This window comes from Cyanistes caeruleus, chromosome 11 (genome assembly GCF_971803275.1).
Source record: "Cyanistes caeruleus chromosome 11, bCyaCae1.hap1.1, whole genome shotgun sequence".
In the NCBI taxonomy this organism is placed as follows: domain Eukaryota; kingdom Metazoa; phylum Chordata; class Aves; order Passeriformes; family Paridae; genus Cyanistes; species Cyanistes caeruleus.
The window spans coordinates 16,902,050-16,929,899 of NC_141711.1; the positions used below are offsets into that span (position 1 = coordinate 16,902,050).

The 27,850-nt window shown below is 46.2% G+C and overlaps 1 protein-coding gene across 2 annotated transcripts in view; it reads left to right on the forward strand.

Moving 5' to 3' along the window:
- The window catches only part of BSN (bassoon presynaptic cytomatrix protein), an 86,716-nt gene that overhangs the window by 16,539 nt on the left and 42,327 nt on the right, over positions 1-27,850 (forward strand). For both annotated transcript variants that reach the window (XM_086845103.1, XM_086845102.1), the window contains exon 2: positions 5,091-5,490. In XM_086845103.1, the coding sequence (XP_086701229.1) occupies positions 5,091-5,490 (400 nt within the window). The remainder of the gene's footprint in view (positions 1-5,090; positions 5,491-27,850) is intronic.

A 27,850-nucleotide genomic window follows, 5' to 3' on the forward strand; every position in this document is an offset into this window, starting at 1 on the left:
ATGTCTTTCCAAGTCAAACCCAGTGCCATTGTGACCTAGAGTACAACTGCCTGCTTGTTTAGCTACCTGGTTTTTTTTTTTCCTAAATAGGTTATACTCAGTGATTCTTAAAATCAGTCATGTGGATGTTCACATCAGGTTTCAGTCAAACCAACTAGGTCAAATCTCTGCTCGTAGCTGAGCAGCTCTAATTCTTGTTGGTCAGCCCAGCCTCCCTCTTTTGGGCCTGAGCCTCTTCACATGTCTCTTTTCATGCTTTATCTTGAGTCGTTTGCTGCTCATCTCCTTAGTTTTACTGCAGATAAACAATAATTTTCCCTCTTTTTCTACCCAATTTTTCCGTTTTTTTCTACTAACAGAAAAGACTTGCTTGTCCTCATTTTGCTAATTTTTGATCTGGATTTGAAGCTAGGAGCTCCCTTCCATGGACAAACTCAGCTCCTCTTTGGAAAGCCTGAGCAGGGAATGTAGCTTGTAAAATCATGATGACACTGCCACTTATTTTCATGGTTTTTATCTGCTACAATGCAGTAATCAGATCAGTTGCCCAGCAAGCAAGTACCCATTTCCTCAGCACCAGGCAGAGGAAGGGATGCAGTCTGTTTCTTAGTTGCATAGAAGGGCTGCAGCTCCTGAAGGATTTACTCAGACCACAAATGCCAAGCTCCTGTGGATGCAATCACTGCCAGAGTTTTGTGGCAGCTGAGCAGGTGGATGTGGCCAGTGTGCTCAAGGCAGGAATGTGAAATTGGACAAAAAACAATAAATCAGTAGAAAACCAATAAATCAGTAGAAAACCAATGCTGTCTCTTGAACTTTCCCACACAAGTCAACATGACTTGATTTAGCAGCTGTGCATGTAGATTTTGTGTAATATCGTTATTGCTTGATTTTATAGCAGACATTAACAGTGTTGGCATTTACCTTGTGATGGTTATTGCTCCCAAGTTAGCACCTCGTGTGAAAAAGGGCCCGTTGACATCTCTTGGGATGCTGGCTCCAAGCCTGGGTCTTGCCTATAAAATTTAGTGACATTGATGAACCTACTTGAGTTAAATTAGAGCAATTCCCTCCTACAGACCCTGACTTTACCTGGGAATTCCCAAATAAGAAAGCTGTACCAATTTACTGGCACAGAATTGTAAGCCAGTGCTATGTCATTGCATTGCTTTTATCTCCACTGATGCTGCTGACATCTTTTCCCTGGTGCTGCTGTGGCATCAAAAGTCTGGTTTAAGACAAATCATGTTTTTCTGAAATTAAATATTAACCAGCAAGCAGTCTAACATTTGTTTTGGCTGTAAGTAGGATTTTGTTTTTAAAGTTTTCCCAATTTTTCTAATTTTAATGAAAAAACATAATTTTTACATTAGGGAAAAAATCAGGCATAAAAAAATCTGAGATGCTTGTGGCATCTTACACTGCTGAGCTTGGTTTTGTGGTGAATGGCTTTGATTCTTGGTTTTCCTTGTGCTGTTCATGCTTCTGATCATCTTGGGCAGCTCTTCCCTCTCAGTACTTATCCATCTCCTCCCAGGGCATTGCATCAGCCCTAAATAGAAAGGCTGTTTTCATATCCATGTCTGTTCCCAAGTGGAACTAGGGAAGTTCTGGGCCTTTTAATCAGGAGAAGTATCTGATGGAGAGGCAGAGCTGGGTATGGATTAATGTCTCAGGGTGATTTTTAGCTCTGGGCTCTGTGACAGCAACCTTGCAGCTTTGCCTCCTCTCTTTCATGGAGCTGAGAGTTAATTTTTTTCTGGGTGCTTACTTAGCTTTGTGCTGGAAAATGGAGGGAGTTTTAGAAAGCAGGAAGAAAAACACCATTTTTCAATTTAAAAACAATGAAAGAAGGAAGGAAACAGTATCTCCCCAGCTGCCCACCTTCCCAGTGACTGTGGGCAGGTGAGTAGAGCTGCCTGCCTGCCCTCCTTGTGATAAAAAGCATTCATAGAATATCATAAATGAAAATTTTAACAGTATAATTGTTAATGCACTCAAACACTTGATATTCTTTAGTTGTACAAAATTATTACTCCATTGGTAATAGTTTGGACCCTGCAGAGATCTTTTACTCTGTATCACCCAATATTTCTAATTCAGCAATTAGGGCAGTGCAAAATCAATACATCCTCCATCACATGGGGGAAATCCTATTTTATTAAGGCGTTCCAGTTTAATTGTTAATAGACACTCTAATGGAATTGGGAATAATTCTTTGGAACCAGTTAGCAGCCCAGTGCTAGTTAACTATCAGTGATAAAGTCTATTAAAAAAAATCAAAATGGGGCTGAGCTGCCGTTTGGGCTTTTGTAACAGTAAAAAAAAAAAAAAAAAAAAGGATTCATGGATGGGTACAAATCATACAAATATTGGATCATCCTCGCAGAAGATGCAGTGAGCGTGGGCCTGTGTTTGATTCCATATGACTATTCTCATGTTCTTTCCTGAGGCATCTCTCCTGGATTGAGTTACTCTATTTGACAGACCAGATGATTTCTTCTGGTCTTAAAATTTCACGGGTATGTTCAACTGGTGCAAGTGAGAGACAGCACAGCCTGTGTCACAGGGAGGTTGAGGCATCCTGGATAATTATAAAATAAATAAATGCAGTGTCAGTAGAAGTGCATGGAGTGAAACTGCTGCTGGGAATGGGACGGAGGTGGTGCCCAGCATTACTTAGCACTTGAAAAAGTGCAGGGAGCTGGGAGGGAGCTTGAGCCCAGGGTGGAAAAGCATCTCTGGAGCAGCACTGACCTGCCAGACAGTGAGCATCCAACCACCTTCCTCTGTCTTATGTGCCAGCAACGAGACTCAGGGCAAAATAACAGCACTTGGTGTATTTTCCCCATGGGCTTTTGCATTTCCAAGAGAGCCACACTGTTGTGGGTAGAAAATGTGAACTTCTCTGTGTGTTATCTGACAGCTCCTTGATGGAGTCAGAATTCCTACTTGGTGGCAAATATGTTTTCATATCAAATGGGGAAAACCCCCTGAATTTTGAAATTTGCAGTGGAATAGAATCACAGAATGGTTTGGGATGGGAGGGGGCTTACAGACCATCTCATTCCACCCCCTGTCATGGGCAGGGACACCTTCCACTAGACCAGGTTGCTCCAAGCCTCATCCCACCTGGCCCTGAACACTTCAAGGGATGGGGTAGCCACAGCTGCTCTGGGCAGAATAACCATTCTGCTGTTCCAAACAACAATGATTTATTTGACTATATAATGTTATTTCTGAGTTGTTTAATATGCCATTCGGATAGCGTGTGTCTAATACATAAATGCTGGGGGTTTTATAGAAATACTAAATTTAAGGTGAGAAGACGCATTTTGCTTTCTGACAGTACTTCCTTCTGATGTCTGGGGCTGAGCTCTCCAATCTCCACCAGCTACAGATGGTTTTATGTGTTTTATGGGGCAGTAGCTCTGCAGCCCTCAACATCAGGAGGCAAACCCCAAATCTGAACTGAAGGGTGTCAGAATTAACAATGGAGGAGCAGCACATGCCAACAACACTCATGGCAGGTGCCTACTGCAGAGCTAGGAGCAGTTTTCTCTTCAGTCTAGAGCAGAATCACTCCCTCCCTTAGTGCTTTGCTTTATTATTATTGTGATTCTTTCTTCAGAGAAGTGGGTTTCAACCTGCAGCCGGAAAGTATTCCCAAAGTGCTATTTTACTATTTATTTTCATCTGACTTCCTATTACTGTGGCAACATGCACTTTGAATTTCATTAGTTTTATGCATTTAAGTTCCCTTTTTAAACCTTTATAAGGTCAGACCCTGCTTGGGTAAATCAACAATGTATTAAATTTGAAGTTCTGAGTAATACTTTTCCTTAAACAGCTGTAGATCACAGGTAGTGAGGGCATTAGGGCTTCTGCTTTTTCGAGAAATATTTGTGGGCATTACTGATAAGCACATGGACCAAATTATTCAGTAATTAGATAAGTATCTTCCATTATAGATTCATTCTCGTGCACTTGAGATCTGTCAGCAGCACATTACAGGTTGCCTGCCCTGAAACCTCATGGGAGGAGGGTGTGCAGGCTGTCGTGCTGTGCTCTGCAGCACAACGGCTCCAAGCTTGTGTAGCTGGAGCTGCTCCAGAGCTCCTTGGGATGATCAGGAGCATCCCTCAGCACTGTGGGGTGCTGAGCATCCTACACAGGCTATGGGACTGTAGGACTGCTGCCGAACCAGCAATGGTGCAATGCTCACCTCAGGGTTGCTCCTTGTAAATAGCTCTGGTTTCACAGGGAGGTTTTCATCACCCTGTCCTGGTGACCAGAGTCATCCCAGCTGGATTTTTTGCCCAGCCAAGATTCACATCACCCAAAAGAGGGTTCAGCTGGGGTCAGCCAGCCCACAAAGTCCCTGTTGTCTGTGTTAGCTTCTTCAGTACTGATGACTAAAGCAGAGTTAATGTGCTCTCTCTTGATTTCCCACTTCTGTGGCCACTGGGAAACAAGCCCTTAGCTGCTTTCACCTGTGACTTGCATGGTTTTTGCCTGACAGCTGAGGAAGTACAAGTAGTTCTCCTGCCTCCATTAGGCTTCTGGAGGGGTTTTCCTTTAATAAATAGGCTCTTTGCAGGCTTCTGGTTTCACAGCCACTCATCAAAGTAGGCTGTGAGAAGCTGGTTTAGCGCGCGTTGGCCACGTCCCTGCAGAAAGGGCCCTGCAGGCTGCAAAGCACAATCACGGCTGCCTCTTCCAGTGAGTTGTGCTGAAGTTTGTGCTGGAGAGCCCTGGCTGGCAGGAGGCTGAGCTTCCCAAACTTCTCACACACATTTTTATGTGCAACTTTCTGACTAAAGTTCAACTCAGAATACACCGAATAATTCAATTACATCTCTGCCGCTGGGTTATATAAAAGAGCTGAAATTGTGCCTTGTTTCGTAAGGTAAAATGTATCCTTCTGCTGATCTGAGCAATTTCCCTGGTTTGCAGTGGAGTTTTGCTAAGCTTTCTTGGCTGAGCTGGGATTTTGCGGGCGAGAGGGTGCCGTAGCAGTTTGTGTACATTGACTGGCATACAAATGTTTGAAAGCTGGGCTCATTATGTGTATTTTGATGGTGTTTCAGCACGCTGAGGAGACCAGAGCAGCTGGACCAGGCTGCGGGCCAGCGGTCGGCATCCCCCTCCCTCGCACAGACTGCACCCAGCTCCCAGAGCCCCCGGGAGATGAGGGGCCGGGGCCAGCCGGGACCAGCGGCGGAGGGCCCGCGGAGGACGCTGCAGGTGGACGCCAGGAGCCAGGGCTCGGGGAGATCTCCCTCGGTGTCACCCGACCGGGGCAGCACCCCTACCTCTCCCTACTCTGTCCCGCAGATTGCCCCCCTCCCCAGCAGCACCCTCTGCCCCATCTGCAAGACAACAGAGCTCACCTCCTCCCCCGGCCAGCCTAACTTCAATGCCTGCACTCAGTGTCACAGCAAGGTCTGCAACCAGTGTGGCTTCAACCCCAACCCGCACCTCACCCAGGTAATGCCTTCTCTTCCTCATACAGCCCTCCTGGCTGCTTTGGGTGGGTTCTTGCTTTCTCCAAGCACAGAAGTTGCACCTTTGCTTTAACCAGGAGCAAGGGTTCTGCTGATAATAAGGGGATAATTGTGATAATGTGAGCTTTGATGAGATGGGGGAGATGAATTAGTTGAAGGGGATTGGTAGATTACCAGGGCTCAGTTTCGATTGTTGAGATGCCAGAACACTTAGCTGAAGTCTCCAGTCTCAAAATTGTCCTGGAGTCAAAGGAGTTGCCAGCAAGGAGGGGAGCAGAGGGGCTGCTGAGGTGCCGAGTGTCTCAGACCCTGACTCACAGCAGGTTCTGGTGGGTTCCAGGCAGCATCACGCTCGGCGGCGGGAGGGAAGTGCCAGGAGTCGTGCGCAACACGCGGCAGTGCTGGGGGATGAGCGTTCCGTGGGATGTGTGAAATGGATGCTCAGGGATCTGGGGGAGGATCCAGCAGCGGTGCTGGAGGTGGGTGCTGGGGCTGGCTGAGGTGAGGGGCTCGCTGTGCCAATCTCTCAGGTCACATCTCCACGCAGGTGGGAAGTGGTTGGATAGTTTTTGCAGCTGTTTAAGCCAAACCACAGGGGTTTCTAATCTTAAGCTTAAAGCAGAAACTTAAAGCCATGCTTTGGAAAGTGACTGTGCCACTCCAGTGCTTGATAAGGCAGGGTTTAGGCACTGAAGCCCCCTGGATACCCAGGATTTACTGCCAGTAGCCATTTTGTGGTAAGCATGCAGTGTTTGCTCCTGACACTAGACACAGTGGTGTCTAAACATCAATGTTTAAGGAACTCCTGCCTTCCAGTCCTTTTTCCTGATGGAAGGAATCATGGAGTTACAGAACTGTTTAGGTTGGAAGGGACCTTGAAGATCACCTGGTTCCAACCTCCTGCCATGGGCAGGGACATCTTCCACTAGACCAGGTTGCTCCAAGCTCCATCCAGCCTGGCATTAAACACTTCCAGGGATGTGACATTCACAACTTCTCTGAGCAACCTTTTCCAGTGCCTCACTACACTCACAGTAAAGAATTTTTTCCTTTTATCTGGTCTAAACATACTCTTTGAATTTGAACCTATTCCCCTCTGTCCTGTCGCTACCTGCCCTTGTAAATAGTCTTACCCCATGAAGGAGATACCCCTGCTATAATGATACATTATTAGCTGGTTCCTGATATTACTTCACAGATATTTATCTCTGCAAAGGTCTGAATAAGGTCTCAGATCTTAATAAAGGGCCCTGAGGTGGAAATTCAGGCTCCTGCAAAGAAATGCCATGAGCCACTTTTCTGTTTCATTTATAAGTTTAATTAGATTCGCCAAACATTAATTTGGTGTTTAAGCATTGCCTTGAGAGTTGTCCAGTTACTCTGAATAGTATCAGTTAACAAAGAAACAACAAAATAAAAATGCAGCAATTTCTCAGTTTCTGATCTTGTCTCTTCTGCTTTGCCCTGAGAGGTTATCCACAGTGGGCTCCACCCCGAGTCTCTCTTGCAGATACCAGTGTTAAAATATGTGTGTGCACAGAGACTTTGCTTAGCAGCTCTAGGCCATTTCGCTCTTGGCATCTCTAGGTCTCTGTGCCCTCGGAAGTGTGTTTGACTGCAGAGCAGTTTTAAACATCAAATAAAAAAAAATTGGACCTGAAATGGAAAAAGATGTTGGTTTTTTTTTGTCTGTCCTGAGTTTAATATGCATTTCAGCAGCAAGCAACCTTATGACTTGCAAGTAGGTCGTTGTGGGAGCTGGGGGATGAAAACTGTTGTCCAAGAGAAGTGTTTGCAGCTCATGTTGGCAGCCTGTGTGATGGGCTGGCTGGGGGAGCAGTGGCTGCTGACTTGTTGGAAGTGTGACTCATTTTCCTCAACATCATTCCTTGTGCTGCTATTCCAGAGTCACCCAGCGAGGTGCCTGAAGCATCCTGGTGCTGTTACTGGGGGGTAATGGAGGCAGCTGGGGGGGTGCTTTCTATCTTGGTAGTGGGAGCTGGGTTGGGAAGGATCTCTGGAGGATCCAACCTCTGCTGAAAGCAGCAAGCAGGGAAGGGATCTCCAGGCTATACCCCATTGGGTCCTGGAGCCTTCCAAGGGTGGACATGCTGGGCCCAGCTGCCCTGCTGCCTCCCCTCACAGGGAAAACATCTGCCCAGTCTGGTCCCTCCAACCCAGCAGGTGCTGCAGGGCATTTGCACAGCCTTGCTTATGAGGTGTTGTATTTTCTATTTGTATTTCCTTATGAATATACTTTCATGTGTATAATTGATACTGCCACTTTGTGCTGTAGTAGATAGAAATTTGTGACTTCTTTCTGCTTTCAAGGCTCTCTAGCAGGATTAAATCATCAAAAATAACACATTTTCTAAGAAAATCAAACCCAAGAAAACCAAAATTGTGTTTTTCTTGGTAATCCTCTCCTGTGCAATCTGTGGAACTGCCAGAAACCACTGGCAGAGTGAGGTGGGAGCAGCAGGGCTGGTTTGGCATAATGATCTCTCAAAGTGTTTTGAGAGCTGGGGTTTAAATCTTACATAAACACTTTGTTTTCATTAGTCTTTTACTTGTATATATATATCCATAGTATAAAATAGCTTTTTGCAATATATATTTAAAGAAAATAATAGACTTAGTGTGTGAGCTGGAGTCCATCAAGCCCTATCTTGCCAGTTACTATTCCAAAAGCAGATTTTTAACCCAGAGGAAAGTTAACTGCACCACCTAATGAAACCACTTCACTTTGTACTTCAGTGATACCTTCTGCTCAGCAGCATGTAATTCCCTTTGAAATACTATTTTTCTTTGGCTGTTATTTTATCCCTTTTTGGGTGGTTTGATGGTCATTTTATCTTAAAAGCAAGTCATGAATTTCTGTGTTGACGAAGCAATCAGCCTCTGTGGCATCTTGAGTTGATCGCTTACTGAGAAAAACAAAATCTCTTTTTGGATTTTTATTTCACTGTCTGTTTATTCCTTTGAGTAGCAGCTCATTGTTGTTTCACAAGACTGGGCAAACAGAAGTTCCTGTCTGCTGCTGGTGTCACTCATATTTTACATGTAGATAATTATATTGTTCCCTCTGTTCATCTCCGTGCCCCGAAATAGCTGCTGTCATCGTTTTCAATTTGGTCGTGTGCTGGCGGGCTGCTTTCCTTGTTCATTCACTTATTCCTGAAGGTCAGTGGTCTTGCCATAGACTGTTATTTTAAGCAAGGAAAGGGAATTATCAAGCAGGGAGCAATGGTGGCACTATTAAAGACAACGAAATTTGAAATAACGTTGAAACGTTTGAAGTAATGTTTGAGATCTAGCAGTTTGTTTACAGTCCTGTGCAGGAAATAGGTTTTTGAATGGAGATGTGTTGTTTTCAGTGCAACACTGCAGCTTTCACATTCTCATTTGATTTTTAATTTCTCATTAAAACTTTTTTTCTACTTTTCCTCTGTGTTGTCTCTGACAGGTTTTTTTGGGCAGCTTGTTCTGCAGGACCATACCAGTGATGCTGTCATCTGCTCCAGGGGGAATAGCTCAGTTTCAAACCAGTACAATAGGTTTAGAAAATCCTCTCTTTATACATCTTTCACTTTGTTCTGCCGCTCCTGTGGCTTTCGCTTGACTGATCCAGCAGCATGTTCATCTGATTGGATTTGCTCTGTTTGGTATCATAAGGAGTAACCTGCAGGCATCTTTTCTGCTTCTCTGGGGTTTTGAAGTGCTGCTGCACATTGCTAATTTGATAAATTAATTTCTTCTTCAGTCTTCTCTTAAAATTTGTTGGGTTTCTTTTAATTTGTTTTCTCTCCATCCTAAGCGCTAAACCAAAAACATGAGGAACTTGAGTTTGATTTTAATCAAGAGCAGCAGCACAGCATTCAAAAGTGTGCTTTACTTAGAGCTGAAATGAAACTCAAAATGCCTGGCTGCCTAATAGGTCTGCTTGGAACCACTTGGGATTATAGGAAACCTTTCTTTTCTGCCTTACATTTCTATTGTGCTTTATTCAATTTGAAGTAGTGTTTATTAGAGGCAGCTTCAAAGGTATTCAGATGCACCGCCCTGAATAAAAGGAACATGTTTATACATGTGTGTTCTTTACCAAATTACTTTCTTTTTGAAGGCCCTGCTTTTGTCCCCAAGCTGTTTTGATTTTATTTACTGTATTTATGACTTATAATTGTTAAACTTCAGTTCTGCCCTACGTTTTTAGCTTCACTTAGGGAGATTGAAGAGGTTCTTTGTACTTTTTATGCTATAATATAATGAATTATGAAGTATTTAAAGTATTTGAGAGCAAATCTGTTCCCTGCATGCTCTGTGCCATGTAAGCTCATCACAAACCTTTATTTGATCATGGACCTTCAACAAGCAAAACATAAAAAGTCTCAAGGAGGATTAAAAATATGCTGGTTGGTTTCCCAACAGTGGTCAGGGTACTTTAACAGTAGAAGGAAATTCTCAGCAGCTCTTGAGTTATCTGTAGCAAGAGGAGGTAGCCACAAAAATAATTTAAAGTTTTTAGATAAATGTTTAAATTGTATTAATGGAAAATAGACCATCAGCTGAGGAGATGAGACTGAAATAATGTGAGCATTGTGTAGGGCTGTGTTTATCCTGTCAAACCTCACAGCAGATAGTTTTCTGCTCAGTAGTTTAAGAAAATTTGTGTAGAGTGGAAAAAGAAGAAGTTGGGGGAAGCTGAAGGGTGACACAATGCAGAGCATCTCTGATGGTAGGAATGGGACTTGTTAGCACTGGGGGAATGTCTCTGGGCCAAAGCCTTTTCCAGCCTGGCTGTACTATTAAGAGTGGTGCCTGCCCAAAGCATCATCTCAGCCATTTAACAAATGGCTGAAAAAACCTCAAATATTGAAATTGTGAAGCTGTTGATTCACTGCTTTCAAGGGACCCCATTTCTCATTTGTTTCATTGTCACAATTTTACACATTGCACCATGTTGGTGTCAAATTTTCAGTAAACCCCAGCATATTTGTGAATTAGGGGTCCAATTTGACTTATTTACCCTGCAGGAGGCTTTGGCTTGACTAATGACCACTGGTTCAGAAACCCTGCAAGCCAAGGGCTGTGCTTAGCATGCCAGGGGGGTTATTAGTTCTACATTAAACCAATGGCTGTTATTAATGATAATGAATCCCCATCTCTTCCTCTCATCCATCTCCTCTCTTGCCTGTCATTCATTCAACATCCAAATATTTACAGGTCTCTGAAGCTGTGCAAGTGTGGGTAGAATCCCTGTTGGAATCACTGCTTTTACCCAGGACTGAGCCCTGAAGGACAGGATGAAAACAGGGATCTACTTGCTGATAGATAATTAAACATGAGTTTTGGGAGAAATTTGATCTTGCTTGTTTCTCCCTGCCTTTTAAAGCAACCAAAGTGTTCTTCACCTCTTTGGATCTTTATTGAGAAGCCATGGGGCCAAGCTGGCATGACATTTCCTAAATTTCTAAGTTTCCTCTGGGTGTGTCAGGTCCACGTTGGATGTAGCTCTTTGCAATGGGAGGGATGGCAGAGGATAAGCTGTGACAGTGATACTACATTTACACAATCTCTTCTCTTGCTGAGCAAGGCAAAGCAAACAAAGTTTTCTCCTGCCCTTGGGACCTCAACAAATGTTGGTCTTCCTGGCCATGAAACACCTCCAGCCCCAGCCATTGGCTGTGCGTGATCCTACATCTCCTGCATGTCCTGCATCTGTATCATTGTGTTCATGGATAAACACAAGGCTCTGTTTAGAGGTTATAGTTCCCTCTCATTTTAAAGAATGGGTATTGGGTCTGAAAAATAAATGTTTCTCTGCTCTGGCATCCCTTGGGGCATTTCACACTGGGGTCATGCTTGTGGTATCTATGGATAGCTGGGGAGGTGGGGCTGGCTCTTTCAGCAGTTGTCCTTCCTTGTGTGCACCTTTCAGCAAGTTCAGAGGTGTGTTTGTTCCTCCTGTGATCAGCTCAAACCCCTGGACACCCTTGGGCAAGCATTGTTTTTGTTCTGCTGTGGTGTTAGACAGCTTTTTGCGTGTGTACGTGGTAGGTTGTACCCTATATTCAGCCAGGCCCCTGTGTTGCTGAGTCAAGTTGCCCATTTTAGAATGATTTGTCTTTTGAGATCATCCTCCTTCACCATATAGCTGTAAAAATAAATCTGTCGTTAGCATTACGTTGCAGATCTGGGAGAAATTTTCCATTGGATCGTGCTGTGCAGTAGGAGTGAGATGTGTGTTTTATTCCAGTTTTTTCTTTGTTTTTAGCAGAGCTTCAGCCAGCAGTGAGCCGCATGTGCAGCGGGTGATGCTGTTTGCAGGAGCTGGGGCTTGGCATTCCTGCTACCTTCTCCTAAGGACACAGCAATTTGGGCTGCAGCTGCCTGGGCAGGGATGCTTGGCCTCATCTGCTGCCACAGGGCATCCCAGTGTCTGAGGTCAGCATCTGCCCCATGGGTGGGTGGGACCAGTGCTTTCTGCCCTACACCTCTCCTCAAGAGAACCCTGTGAGCTGGGCACTAAAAATCTGCTCTTTGTGGCTGCAGTGAATATTCTGTGGATTTTTTTATAGTGAGAAAATACTGATAGGAACATAGGGTTTATCACGCTGAACCAACAGGTTGTATGTGTATTTGCCATGTTTTAGCCCTTCCTCACTGTTGCCCTTCACCTCTTAATCTCTTTATCCCTACACCAGGTGTTCCATCCTGTATCTGCAGCATTGCAGTGAAGGATGTGACTGTTATCCCTTGGTGGACTTTAATTTTTTAATGGGGTGATTAACACTGAATGAAACAACTCATATGAAGCTGGAGAGTAGCATGCTTGCTCATGCTGAGCCTTTCTACTTAGAGATGGCTTATTTGCCTTTTTGGCCCCTGCTGCAGCCTGAGCAGGAGCTTCTCCCAGCCATCCACAACGACATGCAACTCATCTCTTTGACAGATCACAATTTAAGTTAGGAGCCCATGAAAAGAAAAAGCTCATGAGTAATTCTGGCTGTTTCTCCCAATGTGCCGCCTTTTGCCGTGCTCTGCGTGGATGATTCAAATAATGCAAAATTTGCTGGCAGAAAATGTCAAAGAAGATCTTGGCTAATGGGTTGCTGGTGACTAAGGGGGCTGGTGTCGCTCAGGGTGGGTCTCTCCGCTGACGACTGGCTCGGCTGAGCCGCGGCTGCGGGGACACAGGAGGGGCTCTGGTGATATGTTAAATTGTTCAGGGGGCACGGGAGAGCGTGGCTTCCCGAAGGCTGGAGCGATGCTGCGGTGCAGAGGGGTAATTAAAACAACTGCAAGTGAAGAGGAATCCTCCCGAGGGATGGGAAGTGGCCTCCTTTCTGCTTGGCATCTTCTGGCGCTCGCTAAATGCCGAGCCCAGCAAGCCGCACGGACTGAGCCGCGTCCTTCCCTCGGTACATTAAGTTACAACAAGCTGTTTGCTTGGATGAGACATGGTTTTCCTCTGGCTTTCAACTCCCAGATCACTTTGTCATTAAAAAGAAAAGCCAGCTGAGGATCGGAAGCGGCTGTCAAGCTTTCCATAGTGGAGCAGCGTACCAATTTCGAGGTTCCTTGTGTTTAGGAGAGCTTTGCTGTGGCGGCTGCTTGCGTTCCTTCCCTCCCCCTGAACATCCCCGGGCAGAGGAATAAGATCCCTTACAGCCCATGATGGTGCATGGGGATATTTTGCTCACACAGCTGCTGCTGCAGGTTTTCCTACCGGTCGAGTGTGTGCAGTGGCTCGGGATTTGAGTGTCCCTCGGTGCACAGGGAGCAGCCCTGAGAGCAGGAGCTGCACAGAGCTGTACAGCCCTCGCCTGGGCGCTCTGCTTTGCGATGTGTTCGCTGCCAGAACGCTGCGCTGCCTCGGGGAGCGCTTAGGAGGAAACTTCAAGAGCTTTCAGTGCTTTGAAGGGGATTGAGTTAATCCTAGCTGAATTCATTCCTATTTACGGTCTTTCTACAAGCTGCAGAGAGCAGGGTGGTTGTAATGGAGGGTGTCAGACACTCCACGTTAGCACCCATCCCTATGGGGCTGTCCCAGGGGCTGCATCCCTGGTGCAGCAAGAGATGCCCAGCGGGAGAACCCCAGCAAAGGAGATGTTGTGACGTGGCTCTTCCCACCTTGAATGGCAGTGACATGCACAGTCTATCTGGTCCTTAAAGACAGAGGTGGTGGCATCCTGTCAGTGTCTCTTGTAGCCTGAATTTAGCTGATCACCAGTGCTATTTGCAGAGCTGTGTGGGCTCTCACCACAATAAACCAACTTGCTTTTTCCTGCCCCTTTCTCTTGTCTGTCTCTTGTCCATGGTCACGTTTAGATGCTAAAAAGGGATTTACATGGTATGATGGACTGAAAAGCCTCAGAGATTTCTGAAAGCAGCCCTGTGAATGCAGTGAGGTGTTTGTGGCACAGCAGTTCATGCCTGCAGAGGTATTTCTCACCATCTTAATTCTAGCCTTGCTCCCAGACCTCACCCTTCTGCCATACCCAGCTCTTTTCAGAGACATATGCAGCTGTGCTCTTGGACAGCCCAGATCTGAGGGTTATGGTGCTGGTGGACTATGAAAACCGATTATTTTAACTCTGATTGAAATGGTGTTTTATCTCAGCTGCAAACCTTTTGATCAAGGACAGCCGAAGCGGGAGATGTTTCCATTCTGGAGTCAGTTTACATTGTAAATAGGCTGTGCCGGTGGCATGGCTTTCTGCTCTGAGTAAATCAAAGCCAAATTGTTGGAATGGCTCTGGAAATCCACGGAGCAAAATGTGATCTTAATGGAATGGGAGCAAGACTGTGCAGCAGCCTGGTGAGAGTAAAGGTTTGTCAGAAGGAGTTGAGGCATGTATGTAACATGGCACTGCACCAGCTAGAAGTTGTTTTTGAAGACTGAACAAGTGTGTTCCTCTCCTTCCTCTCTTGCTCCCTGCCCTGCCCACTGATGCCCACCCCCTGTATCTTAATCAAGGCCAGGTGTTTGTGCAGCAGCCTTTTTCAATTCAATATTGAATTTTTGTTCCCTGCCCAGCTGCTCTGCCACTCCTTGCTATGTCCAAGCTGAGGGGGCAGACTGGCCAGACCCTTAAGTTGGATTCCTCCATGGAAGGAAGAGACCCGAATGGCGGGCAGGAGAGATGTGCCCACCAGTCTTGTGGAGAGGAAGTTCTGGTGCCCTCCTACTTCCAGCTGCCCTCTTCCCTTTCTGATGAGCACAACACAGTATTCCCATTAGACAGAAACAGAAGCACAAGCACTTGGGCTCATCTGTTCAGCAAAGCCTAGATTATTCTGAATCATCCAACATCCTTATCAGAGCGCTCCAGCCGGTGCTTGCATCAGTCACAGCGCAGGCTGGCGGAGTCGGTGGCAGTGCTCTGCCCGTTTTAATTGCCACGAGCCAGCAGCTATTTGAAGCCCTGTCCCCAAAGAGTAAATGAGCTTGTCACTGCTTGTAGCTCAGCTTTGCAAGAATCGCAGGATCAGCAAGTGTTCCCCGTTAAAAACCTGCTAAGGACGCAGACATAGGGGTGCACGTGTAGTGCAGCAACCAGCTGGGTGTGATGGAGTGGGACACTGCTGGGCTTGGACCTAAGGAGTGGGAGCTCCCCTTAGGATTTTAGTTTGGATTTTTTTTTCCCTGTAATTGCAGAATACCCTAGAAGCTGTAAAGGCCATGTCCTGAGGACTCCTTGAGTATGAGTTCCTCCAGAAACAGCTTTGTCATGGCTCCGAGCTGCTCACTGGTTCTGTTCAGCCCCTCCTGTTCTCTCAGGGCTTAACATGTTGCCCTTCCTCCCCACAAAACATCCCATGTCTATCCTGATGTCCTGGAAGGCACTGCTTTCTGCCTTTTTCCCCTGAGAACCTCTGTTCTCAGAATGATGCCCACTAGATAAAACACCAGGTCTAGTGGAGAGTTCTGGCTAAAAACTAGTGGTCTGGGTTAAAATTACTCTGGGGACCTGAGAAAGGGTTGAGTTACCTGTATTTCTGGATTCCTCTGAAATAAGGAGCATGCTTATTGTAGGAGAGGCCTGTCCTTGGGCTCTGTTTTGCCCACATATTCTATGTATTGCAAAACCTTTCAAGCTTCAAGAAAAGCAAATGCCCTCAGTGTTTGACAGAGTACAGTATCTTATTGCAAGACCAACAGTGCTGGGATCCATCCCAAAAGGTGAAGCCCAGTTAAAGTGAGCCCTTGTACCCATGCATGGTGCTGTGATCTAGTCCTCAGCAACCTGCTCGAAGGACCTTTGGCAGATTGAGATATGAATCCTGATTTTTCTTGGAATACCAAGTCAGAGGGAAGATGCTGTGCCAGGCCAGCTAACGCCCTGAAATTTATTTTTACACACTCTACCCTATGTTGTGACCTGCCATATTAATTTTCCAGCTGATATGATTGTGGCTTTCAAATTGGAGAGTGCTTTGAGAACTATCCCCAAACAGGCATGCTGCTGCTGCCATCTGTCTTTGAGGGGATCCCACTGCTTGTGGGATCCTCTTACTTGCTCTCAGCAGACAATTGTTACTGCTTCAATGAATTAGGAAGAAAAAAAAATCCAGCAACTTCTGAAATACTATTTTCCATAACTAATTCCAGGTGCTAAATCCCTTTTGAGACCAGGGGGACATTTTAAGTATAATGCTTTATGCACACCCTGGGAGTAAAGTTTTTGCAGTTCTGCCCAAAAAAGTCTCATGATCTGATGGTTTTGAAGGACATGTCATTTGGAGGGCTCTTATGAGCTCCACTGCACTGAGGGATCTCCAAGTTACGGCACCCAACCAAGAGCCAAAATCGGGCAGTGTCACCCTTACAATAAAAACTGAAATCTTCGGTGCTCTTCCTATTGATTTTGGCCAGCTCAAGCTCTTACTCCAAGTCACCCTTCTCCTCCATCTAGCACCTTTTCCCATGTCTTCCAGCTGCAGGCACTTGTCCAGTGCCATCCAGCCTGCATCCTACTGGGAAGCAAAGATCTTGGCATGGCAAGACCCTCTCCCTGTGGGAGTATGTCACCGTACACCAAAGAGCAGCATCCCCATGGACCGCGTGCTGTGCTGCATCCCAACGCCTGCTGCATCTTGTGCTTCAGACCTGCTCCTCCTTTTCTTTCTCTGCAGTGTGCCAGGAGTCAGCCCACGCCAACAGACAAGGCTGTGGGCAGATAAAAGCTTATGGGAAGGTGGTGTTTATTTGGATATCAAATGTTTTTCCCTCCTGGTGCGTGGATCCTGCTGCTTCCCCCTTGCTGGCCAATCCATGCCTTCTCTGCCCGGTTTGAGGCAGTTTGGGGCTGATTGCTTGCAGTCAGCATGGCTCCCACTGTTCAGCTGGATATTTTGATGCACGATACTTGAAAATCAGAGGCAAGATCTCTCCAGCTGTACCCCTGAAAGTGGTGAGAGCTGTGATCACTGCTGCTGTCTCACCTGCAAAAAATGCCCTGTAGGTCATCAGTCAGTCCCGTGGCTGGTGATTACACACGAATCGCCTGGTTTTGCAGCCAGGGCATGACGACAGGATTTATTGTTTCTCTTCAGAAGTGGTTTCTGATTGGCATTGGAGCAAATCAAAGCAGGGTGAAATCAGCTTGAACTGTGCAGTTTGCTCCTCTGTAGTTTTCTTGCTGTCTGGATGGACATGGAGTACTGCAGCTGGCACTGCCTATGTGCTGCTTGTTGGAGATCTTTCAAAGGAAAGCTAAGAAACCCCAGAAGGGCATTTGCTTCTGTAATATTTTTGGTGTTTTACCTGAGTGATTTCTATTGCAATATTTTCCTGTTTTGTAGCAGTTTCTAGTCCAGCAGTTGAGGACTTGACCCTTTATTTGAGCTGAACTAAACTGGCTTTTTTTGTAAGCTTGTCCAGGGTTTTCAGTTGTGCTGAGGGGTTCTAAGCAGGTTTCTCTATAGTAATCCTCTGCAGAAAGGCTGCAGAAAGTTCCCAGATTGAGACCCCAAATGGAGTCACTTCAGATTTTGGCTTGGGTTGTGACAGAAAAGACAATCTTTCAAGTAGCAGGATTCTTTATCGTTAAGAATTTATTCACCTTTATGGTGTATTGGTTTAGATCTCCATGGCAATGATGACTTCAGCTCAGCAAGCAAAATATCATAGACTGGAATCCCAGAATGATTTGGGTTGGAAGGGATCCTAAAGCTCATCTCATTCCAATTCCTGCTATGGGCAGGGATACCTTCCACTAAACCAGGTTACTCCAAGCTCCATCCAACCTGGCTTTGAACATGTCCAGGGATGGGAAGTTCACAGCTTCCCTGGGCATTCTGTTTCAGTGCCTCACCACCCTCACAGTAATTAAATTCTTCCCCATATCTTCTCTATTCCTGCCCTTTTGTCAGTGTGAAGCTGTTCCCTGTTTTTTCTGTTGCTCCGTGTCCTTGTAAAAAGTCCCTCTCCAGCTCTCTTGTGGCCCCTTCAGGTACTAGAAAGGGCTCTAAGGGCTCCCTAGAGACTTCTGTTTCTGGGCTGAACAACTCCAGCTCTCATCAAATCATGATTTGAATGACCAATTTTAATTTTGCTTTGCAGCTAGCTTTTATTTTTTTTTTATTTGATGACAGGGTGATTGCTCTTGTAGAGTGGCTGGTAGTGAAGTAGCCCCTTCTTCAAGGCTAAATAATAGCTATAAAAACCCAGTTAAAAGTGATGTGGCTCTACAGGTATCTGCACAAATTCTAATTGTTTGCAAATGCCTGTGTAAATTTTATTTAGTAGATGATTACTTATGTAATTATACCAGGTGTATTTGGCTGGGGATAAGAATTCCAACATAAAAAACCTATCCTAATTTATTTGCAATAGGTGGCTGATGACTGGCCAAGCTATTTCTGGGAAGGGTTGCCCAGGCTGGAGGAAATCTACCCAGTGCCTCTCCTCTGCTTCTTAGAGAGTCATAAAGGGGCTCAAGGTTTGTGGTAGGGCCATGAGCCCTGTGGGAAAGCCTCTTGCATTTGTCTGGGGTGACTGGAGCCAGCAGCCTGCCCCTCTGCCTGGTTCATTTCCCCTCTGCTGTAGGAAGGGAGCTGCCTGAGATGGCTTTGTCATGGGTTTAGGATTAACCCTCCTTCTAGACTCCTTCCAGGTTGCATTCTCAGGTCTCTCCTATCCAAGCATGGTAAGTTCTGGCTGGATGGGATCTTTCCTCCCTCTGGCAGTGCTCCTTCCTTTATCTCTTTCTTGGCAACCCAAGTGTTGTCCCTGTGGGCCTCCATCCTCCAGCACTGCATCCTGCTGTGCCTCACTGCAGCTCTTGAGCTCATCACCATCATCTGATGCAATTCCTGGGGAAACCAGTACAGCCAGCTCCCAGGAGGGGCTGTGTGGGACACCCAGCCATATCCAGACCATGGACAAGAGGCAAGAGGGGGGGATGTGTTGTGCCTGTCTCCTCCAAGGTGCACACTCATACTTTGTGCCTATTTCATTTGTCAATAATTGCATCCTCTCAGCAACACAATAACCTAAATGAAGGTCTGGGCTGTCCAAAGGGTTTTGTGGAAGATCAGACATGCCCTGGGCATTCTATTGCTGCTTTGGCCAGCGTTTAATACCCAGCAGGGTGTCTTGGGATCATGGCATCTGCTTGAATTTCTTTTGCTGCAGCCATAGATTTGTGTTTCACAGATTGTGTGGCTAGCTGGATTATAAATTATTCATGACAGGCAACTTATCGTGTTTATCTGGAATAATTGAGCAATTAAGTCTGTTTAGGTATGTAAAAAGATTGTGCAGTGGTGTGTCTATCTTCAGGCCTTAAATTCTGCAAGAACATTTGTTACATATTTAATCCAGAATAACAACAACAAGAAAAAAAGAAAGGCAGAAGATACACTCTGCTTTGATGCACTGATCCACTGTGATGTGTTCATTCGCACAAGTTTTTAATTCTAGTGGCTTCACTCATAAACACACACTAACCCAGGATAAATTAGACTTAACTTGGCTCCTTCAGTCTGGAGAAAGTGTGAGGCCATAACATCAGGTCTGCAACCCTGTCTCCAAAAACACTTTGGGCTGTTTATGCCAGCACCAGAATTGTTTTTAGTGTTTAAAACCTTTCATCCTAGACACGTGGGTCAGAGGATCACGCTCCTCTCTGCCCTCATCTCTGCTGTGCTATACTCAGATGTTGATGCTGCCAAGGTAATGCAAAGTTTGGGGGCGAAAGGACCTTTAAATATTCAAGAATGTTTAATTTAGTCCCTGAGCTACAGCCATTATCTCCCATTGCTGTAGTTGTCCAGGAGGGTTCCCAAAGGAGCTGGGAGCTCATGAGCAAGGCTACACCAGGGACCACTCAGAGCTAAATAAATGTGAGCCATGCAGTAAATGGATGATTTTATTCTGTGTTACTAATAGGAAACTGGGCTGCTTTTAAATTAATCTGTTACAAGTCTATTTACCGGGAGCAGCCTGTACTCTTTATAGCATTATAGCTGTGAATTGCATTGCTGCTGCACATGACACCCCGAGGAGCCCTGTGGCCTCATGCATTCCTCTTCTTTGGGCAGGAGGTACCAGGGAGTGGAAAGTTTTGAGCTCCTCTTCTCCCTTCCAGGCTGCTATTTTAGTTCTGCAGGAGACAATGAGTGAGCAGGACCGGAGGCTCCCGTTACCCAGGACATCTGTCCTTCGGCTGGCGGCAGGGCACGGGAGCAGCAGCAGAAAAAAGGCAGAGCAAGCCATTAGGCTTTCCTTGGCCGAGAGGGCTCCCGTGGAAGTCCCAGATTGCAGAGCGAGAGGCACCTGGGGCTGCACTTAGAGCATCTCGGCGTGCGGAGCTCCGGAGGTTCCCCGGCCCAGGGAACAGCATCCTCCCAGCACGTACAGCCGTCCAAACCTTTCATGCGCTCCTGCGGACGGGGAACAAAGGCTGTCTAAACAGGAGCTAGTGAGGCAGCAAATCGCACAAGAAACCTTCCCTAATGAACTGGAAGGACTTGTCCCTTTGCCTCGGGCGGCGGCACTGCCGGATTGCTTAGCTAGGCAGCGCCTTGTTTGGCGGGGGACCCGTGCTCCGGGGGGAGCAGCGCTGGCTCTGGCACTGGAAAGGTTTCCTCTGCCCATCTGCTGCTCTCTGCCAGCAAGGGCAAGCAGTGAAGGAGGGGATGCTCTCACTTCCTGAGGAGCTAGCCATGGGGGATGCTGCCGGGGAGCACCGTCCTGCCTGTGATGGCGGATCGAGGTTAGTTGCAAAGCTGTTGGGTGTGCAGTTATTTCCTTTGATCGGTTGCTTCATCCCTGTGTCCGTGGTTGCGTGGGGCAGGGAAAGATGGACCGAGCTGCGAGGTGCAGGAGCTGGAGGTCATCTTTGAAACTGCAGAGCCTTGTGGGGATCAGTGCCTCCTGACGCCCTTTGGGGAGAGGAGACCTGCTCAAGTAGCCTGGAGTTGGTTCAGGGAGTGCTAACCAGAGAAAGGAAACTGGTTGAGAAGTGACTCATAGGATGAAATGGCACTGTCTTATTTCACAGCTCAATTCCCTGGACAAATGCAGTTTCCCATCTGTTATTTGCAGAGAAGGAGATGAGTTTGGGGGTTGGTTCCTCTCACTCGCCAGCAAGCGAGCAAGTTGATTATTTTCTGGCAAGCATTAGCAGGATGATTACTGACGGCTCCGGTGGCTTCCCCTTCTGGGCAGGAGTGCCAAGGACTAGATTTTATTTATATTGAGATGTTTGAAGATAAAGATGAGCATAAGGTGGCCATTTTCACAAGTGACTCTGTGCCTCAGTGACCAATTTCCCTGTCAATTAAGTGCTGAAACACTCCTAATTGTACATTTTCTCTGGAGCCCTGGATTCTCCTCAAACTGTGCTTTAGATTTGGACCAGGAAGCTTCAGCCCACGCTGCCTGCATGTTTGCATCCGCCTCCTCTCCACCTGGATGCAGGCGTGAATTCTGGTGGTGTCTTGACATGCAGCCTGGCCCCGGGCACACAACAGCTCCCGCACCCTGGGCTGCTCATGGTCCTCCCAAGGCACCTCAGGAGACTTCATATCCTGGTGTTATCCATCCTGCTCAGCTCGGACTCCAGCTGATACACCACATCACAGCCTCCATGAGATGCTTTGCAGGCTCCTTTTTGCATGTAGGCTATGCACAGATCCAAACAACCAGGGCTGCTTTTCCTACCTTCCACACACGAGCTTCATGGCAAACTGTCCCTGCACTGCCGTAGGGACAACTCAACAATAGGATCATGGAATGGTTTGGGTTGGAAGGGACCTCAAGATACCTCGTTCCAATCCCCTGCCATGGGCAGAGACACCTTCCACTAGATAGGATTGCTCAGGGCCTCATCGAACCTTTGCCTCAAACACTTCCAGAGAGAGTTTAGTTCTGCTATAAAACAATCCCAAAACTTCAGGAAAAGGTGTATATTTGTGTTTGTCATGCACTCCATCAGCCAGTCTGGGATGGTGTGGGAAACCTGATCCACATGATACCTTTAGTTTCTTGCGTACATCAGCGGCTCCTCTAGGATTTGATGAGCTTTCCCTGTTCTCCTGCAGCCATTCCCACCTCCTGCCTTCCCAGCAGTATCCCTGCTCCCCACAACTTGCTGTTCCCTCTGTTCTCTAGCCAAGGGCTGCCTTCTAGCACTGCTGCTTTCCTTGGATCAGGATATTGTTTAATTGCAGAGTATTTATGTGGCTTTGGCAGATTTCAGTGTGACAATGTAAAACAGGAGACATGTCCCCCAGAGAGCTCCTCAGGAGTGGATCTGGGAGGCATGGATGGAAGGGACGTTCTGCTGACTGGCTGATTTTGTGAGACAATTTCATGTGCAGGCAGAGCTGCTGAGCTGAAGACACTTAAGGACACTCTCAGGCAGGGCACTGGCAGCTCTCAGGAGAGGCCAGGCTGTTGCAGTGTTCCTTCAGGATAAGCCAGTAGCAGCCATGAATGAAACCTGTCTCCATCCAGTCGGTGATCCTGCTGTTGAGCCTCTCTATTAGCCTGATTAACACAGTACCTTCATTACCTAGTTCCAGCTGGGATTATTTTTATACTCATACTGGTGCCTGCAAAAGGCAGAGGGAGCTGTGACTGTGGCCTTGGGGTGCATCTGCTGGAGGGTGGCTTCATCTGGGGGGCCTCTAGGGAAGGGGCCCACTCGGGGCTCTTGCATTTGAAGAGCTGCTGCCAGAGGTGCCCTGTTGTGCTCTTCCCAAACAAGGTGGGTTTTTGGTTTTTTTTCCAAGATTTCCAGTTTTTTAGAATTATTAAATACACACCTTTTTGGCAACTCACAGAAAAGCCATGTTCCTTTTCTGTTCTGAATTCCCATGAACTTGGTTTCTGGTTTTTCAGCTCATTGTACATCTTGTCTTGTGCCAAAGGATGAGTGTGGGTTGTATCTTCTGCTGAACAAAGCTCCTTTTCTCTGTCCTGTCCAAAATGGTCACCTTTGGGTGGGATTGATCATGCTGGACTCAAGATGACTTGGGGCCTGTTCTTCCCAGTTTAAAATAATTGTTTAAAACAGGTCAGATGGACTGAGCCCGGTGGTCTCCTCTGACATGGGGGTATGTAGCTAGCAAGGTCGATGACTTGCTGAAGTGAGGTCTAAATGGGTAGACCTGGTGAGGAACCATTCCATCTCAAGTCTCCAAGGTCATAAATACGGTAATCTAAATATGGTCTCTCCTTTTTGGTTTTATTATTCTTCTATAGTAGGATAGCATCCTGGGTGACCTCCAAATGGTCCAAAATAACCAACCCTCAGCAAAGATAGAATTACTCTTTATTATAATCCTAAATTTTGGCGTGAAAATATCTTGGATGTTCAATTACAATGTTTTTCTGCTTACAGTGCTCATTCTAAAACTTCTGCCCACTGCAGAGGCTGAACTCTTTACTTGAGATACTTTTAGAGCTGTATTGTCTTACCTCAGGGGAACAAAACAACCTGCACATAACCAGCACTCCCTCACATCTCCTGGTAACAACTTCTGGAGATGGGCTATTTTCACACAGTCTCCTAAAATAGGTGGTGTTAGAATAACTGCAGAAGCCTTATAGACTTAAGCTGTGTCTATCATTTCAGATCTTTTTTAAATGTGCTTTTCTTGGTGTTTTTCTAGATGTTTTGGAAACCACAGTACACAGGGATGGATCTTGGTCCCTCTTACATACCTGCTTTGCAGAGGGTCACTATCTAACTTACCATGCCTGTAGTTTTATATATATGTGTTTATATATGTTCAATTTATAATTCTTATCAATGTTTAAATCTGCACTAGGCAGAGCCAGCATGTGCTGTGGATATTCCTGCTGCAATTTTTTTAAAGAAAACGCTGATTGGAAAGTTTTCATTCCTAATGGGATTTGCAAATGGTCGCTGCTCACAGGAGAGCATTGAGGGGGGAGGCACATCTGGCAGCTGTGACCCAGCAAGCGCCGCCACTTGCTGACCTACCCATGCACTGGGGAATAGTAAGATCTGGAAGGGGTTTTTGAGGAATATTCTGGGGTGTTGGAGGGCTCTGTGGTAGAAAGGTAAGGCTGGTGGCTGTGAGTGTGTTGGGCACTGCGTGCAGGCTGGGGCAGGTCAGGTATCAGATACAAACATTCAAATGTCCATACATATGCAATGGTTCAAGCTATCAAAGCTTGTGAGATCAGAACTGGCATAAAATACTCTATAGATGAAAGGCCTTCAAGCTTTACCTCCCTGAGTCTTCTGCTGAGCCCAACAGCATGTGTATAATTTGCTTTAATGGCTAGAAACATCTGCTGTTAAAAGTGGTGCTTAATATATTTGGCTTCCACTTCCAGTCATTAGTTCTTTTTATGCCTTTTTCTGCCTAATTAACAACCTTTTAGTACCTGATATTGTTTCCACTGAATGTGCTGCTATATCGTAATCAAGTCACTTCTTAATCTTCTCTTTGATAAACGAAAAAGATCAACCTCTTCAATTCTCTCATTTCAGACATTTTCTGCATCCCTAGAACCACTCTTACAGATCCGGTCTATATCTCCCGCAGTGTTTTACTAATCTCCTTAAAATGTCGGTGTGGAACCATGGAGGGCTCTGGAAGGAGTCCCTTGGTGCTGGAAGAGGAAGCTGAGCCACCTCCTCACTCCTTCCAGCTCCAGGCTTCCTGCATGGACTGAGAACAGGTTTGCTAGGCAGTAGAGACTCATCTTCATTGATATTTAAGATATGGAGGGCTGGAACAAGATGATCTTTAAGGTCTCTTCCAACCAAAACCATTCTGATTCTATGGTTTTACCAAAATCCACTGTGTGTGAGTGGTGCTGCCTGGAGTGAGATGATGATACCTTGGCAGTGATGAATTCTCTTTGTCCCCAGCTCAGCCAGGTAACCAGTCTGAAATCCATTTAGCATATTCACTATTCATATTCTATAGTGCTTTTTATTTTTCTCAGCATGTCATACAATACCAGGTCAAAACACCTTTTTGGACATCAAGGATATTGCTTCTGTGCATTACTAATATCAGATGTGCAGAGAATAAAATCAGGTTTGCTTTGCCGTGACCTATTTTTCTTAAACCATGTTGATGGGCTTATTTGTGTGTCCTTCAATTCTCTGCACTGTCTTTCTGCCTTGGACAGATGTCTGTCTCCCTGTCCCCTTCAGGCTATACCTTTGCCTTCTTCAAGCAGAAGATTCTTCCAGCTTCCTAAAATTTCCTCTTAAAAATGAACATCAACACGCAGCAGTTTTCTTAGTTCACGTAGAGCTCTTGGATGCAAAATTATTCAGTTCTGCCAAATTTAAATATCTTGTGGTGCTGCTAGATGTTGTTGAATGTTCTTCTCAATTGCTAATAGGATGGAAACGCTTCATCCTCATAACGAGTGTTATCCTGCTTGTTCCTGAATGTTCCAGGACAGTCATTACAGCATGTCCATCATATCTGTCTCATTAGCAGCTCCTCCATCTCCACCCAGTGACGGACCCCCATCCTTCCTAGGAAGAGTCTGGGTGTAAATCTTTACTAATCCAGCCCCTGAAACTTTTGATTTGGTGAAGAACTGGGCAAACGGGACACAGAAATAGATAGAACAGGATTATTTTTTTGACTTGCATCACCATCCTCTAAATGCTTCTCTTCTAGCTTGCAGATTCATCATGCAGGGGGAAGATGCCCAGAAAACAGTAGACAGAAATAGGGGAAAAGAGTATGAAAAGAATGATTTTTTCCTACTATTTCTTTATCAGCCAGGCTTTTCCCTTATCCTTTCTCCTCCTAGGGGGAAGGATCTTTGGCAAGACGACTCAGCCCTTCCTCTTTGCTATCTTCCCTGCAGCATCCTTTAAGTTGTCTTTGATCTGTGTAACCCACACTGGTGTGTCATCGGTTGCATCAGTGGAGGCCAGCCAGGCAATTTGTGATAATCCCAACTCAATTTACATTTCAAATGCTTGCTCTGGGAGCTCCTGCCCCACTGTATTTCCTGCAGCTTTCTCCTGCTCCCCAGTACAGATGTTCCTCAGCAGTTCCTCACCAAGTCACCAAGGGCAATTGGATGCTCCTATCCCATCTAAAACACCCCCTGGCTTTTTCCTACCTGGGTTGTAGGTTCACTGTGAAAAGTGAGAAGGTTACAATGATCCTTTTGTTCTTCAGCCCTGAGCTGAGGGAGGTCCTGGTGGGCTTGTCCATGAGCCATATGCAGCTCCTGAACCCAGGCACAGTGCCTCTCACTGCCCGGGTTTTCCTGGAGGAGCCTTGGCCAAGGGCAAAGTGAGGACTGTGTGTGGCACAGGGAGGGAGTGGATCTTCTCTTCCCCCAGTTTCCACCTCACTAAGGGTCTTAAAGCACGGGTAAGGAGATTATGCAGAGAGGGAAGATTTGAATTTCTTGCATCCTGGGAACAAGAACATGAATAGAAAGGATTGGTTCTCCCTTAATTTGAGCTGGTGGGGATGGTGGGCAAAGCTGATGGGATTTTGGTAGACACTCTCTTGAAATAGAACTGTGGGAAGAAATTCCAGGGGGTGTGAAAGCAAAAATAACGCAAGAAATTTTGGATGTCAGAAGAGAGACTGCAGGACCCTAAGAAATTATAAAAACTAAAGTACTATTTTCAGAAACTAAATATAGTGTGGCTCCTTTGGAACAGCTTGGAGAGACGACAGTGTAGCGCAAAATTGCTGGGGAAAATTGAGGCTGTTTTCCCTCAGCTCCAAGTGAAGGGCTCGAGCGGAGGCTGGTGCAGAGAGTGGGAGCTCAGCAAGCACAGGGAAGTCTGGGAAAAGCACAGAGCTGGTGTGCAGCTAGGGTTGTAAGGTGATGGGGAGAGCTTTGCTTTGCTGGAGGCAATGCCAAGCCTTGGCACCCAGCAGGTGCTGCAGAGAGAGGATGTTGGGCAGGTGGAGGTTTCATCCACCCCCTGCGAATTTGAAGCCATCTTTCCTAGCTGATCTGAATTTAAAAGTTTATTATTTGAAGGCTGGCCTTTATGAGAACTCTTCTGGGGAGGGGACTTGTAAGGAGGGGTTTAGGGCTTATCTACCTCACCTCTCGAGGACATGCCATCATGTCCTATCATGAGACCAACAATAACACCAATTGCATCTCTGCAGGCAGCTCCTGTGAGCAAAAAAGGTTGAAATGTGCCTGATGTGTGGCTTTAGTGTAGAGGAAAAACCCTGTGTCCAGGTTCTGAATCACCCATGCCTCCAACTGCAGGAACAAAAGGCCAAGCAGACCTGGAGCTGTGGGACTGGGCAAGGTGATTAATGTCTCTGCAGCAGGGATTAAGCTGCGCCTTAGAGGTGATCCGTAACACTGGAATGAAGAGATGGCTTCTGGAATGAAAGGCAGGAAAATCCACACCTTGTGCAGTGGGTGCAGGCCTGAGGGATGTGCAGCCCCCAGAGAGCGCAAGGGCCAGGAGCTGTTGGGTGCTGCCCCTGCCAGACTCTGCATCTGTTTGTCCTGGGTGCTGCTCCGGTTTTTGGGCATGTTCTGGTCCTTTTTGCCACCTTAGCTGCTTGTCTTGGAGAAGTCTTTTGCAAGCAGACCTGGCTGTCCTGCTGACTGTGCTTTATATTAATACTTGTGGAGCTGCTGAGCATCCTGGTGATTCCTCATATGGAAAGGCTCTACAACCTCTTTAATTAACTTAATTTAGACATTAGTGTGTCACAGGGAACATCTCTCGTGGGGAAAGTCTTTCGTTTATCACCACTTAGCCAGGGAACTGTTCTATTTTTCATTTGCATGCAAAAGTTCATCGTGGTGAGAGTGAAAATTAACCCTTTGCTCCCCAGCCTGTACTTTGCCTTCCTGGAAGTGCAGAATGCACTGTGCAAGG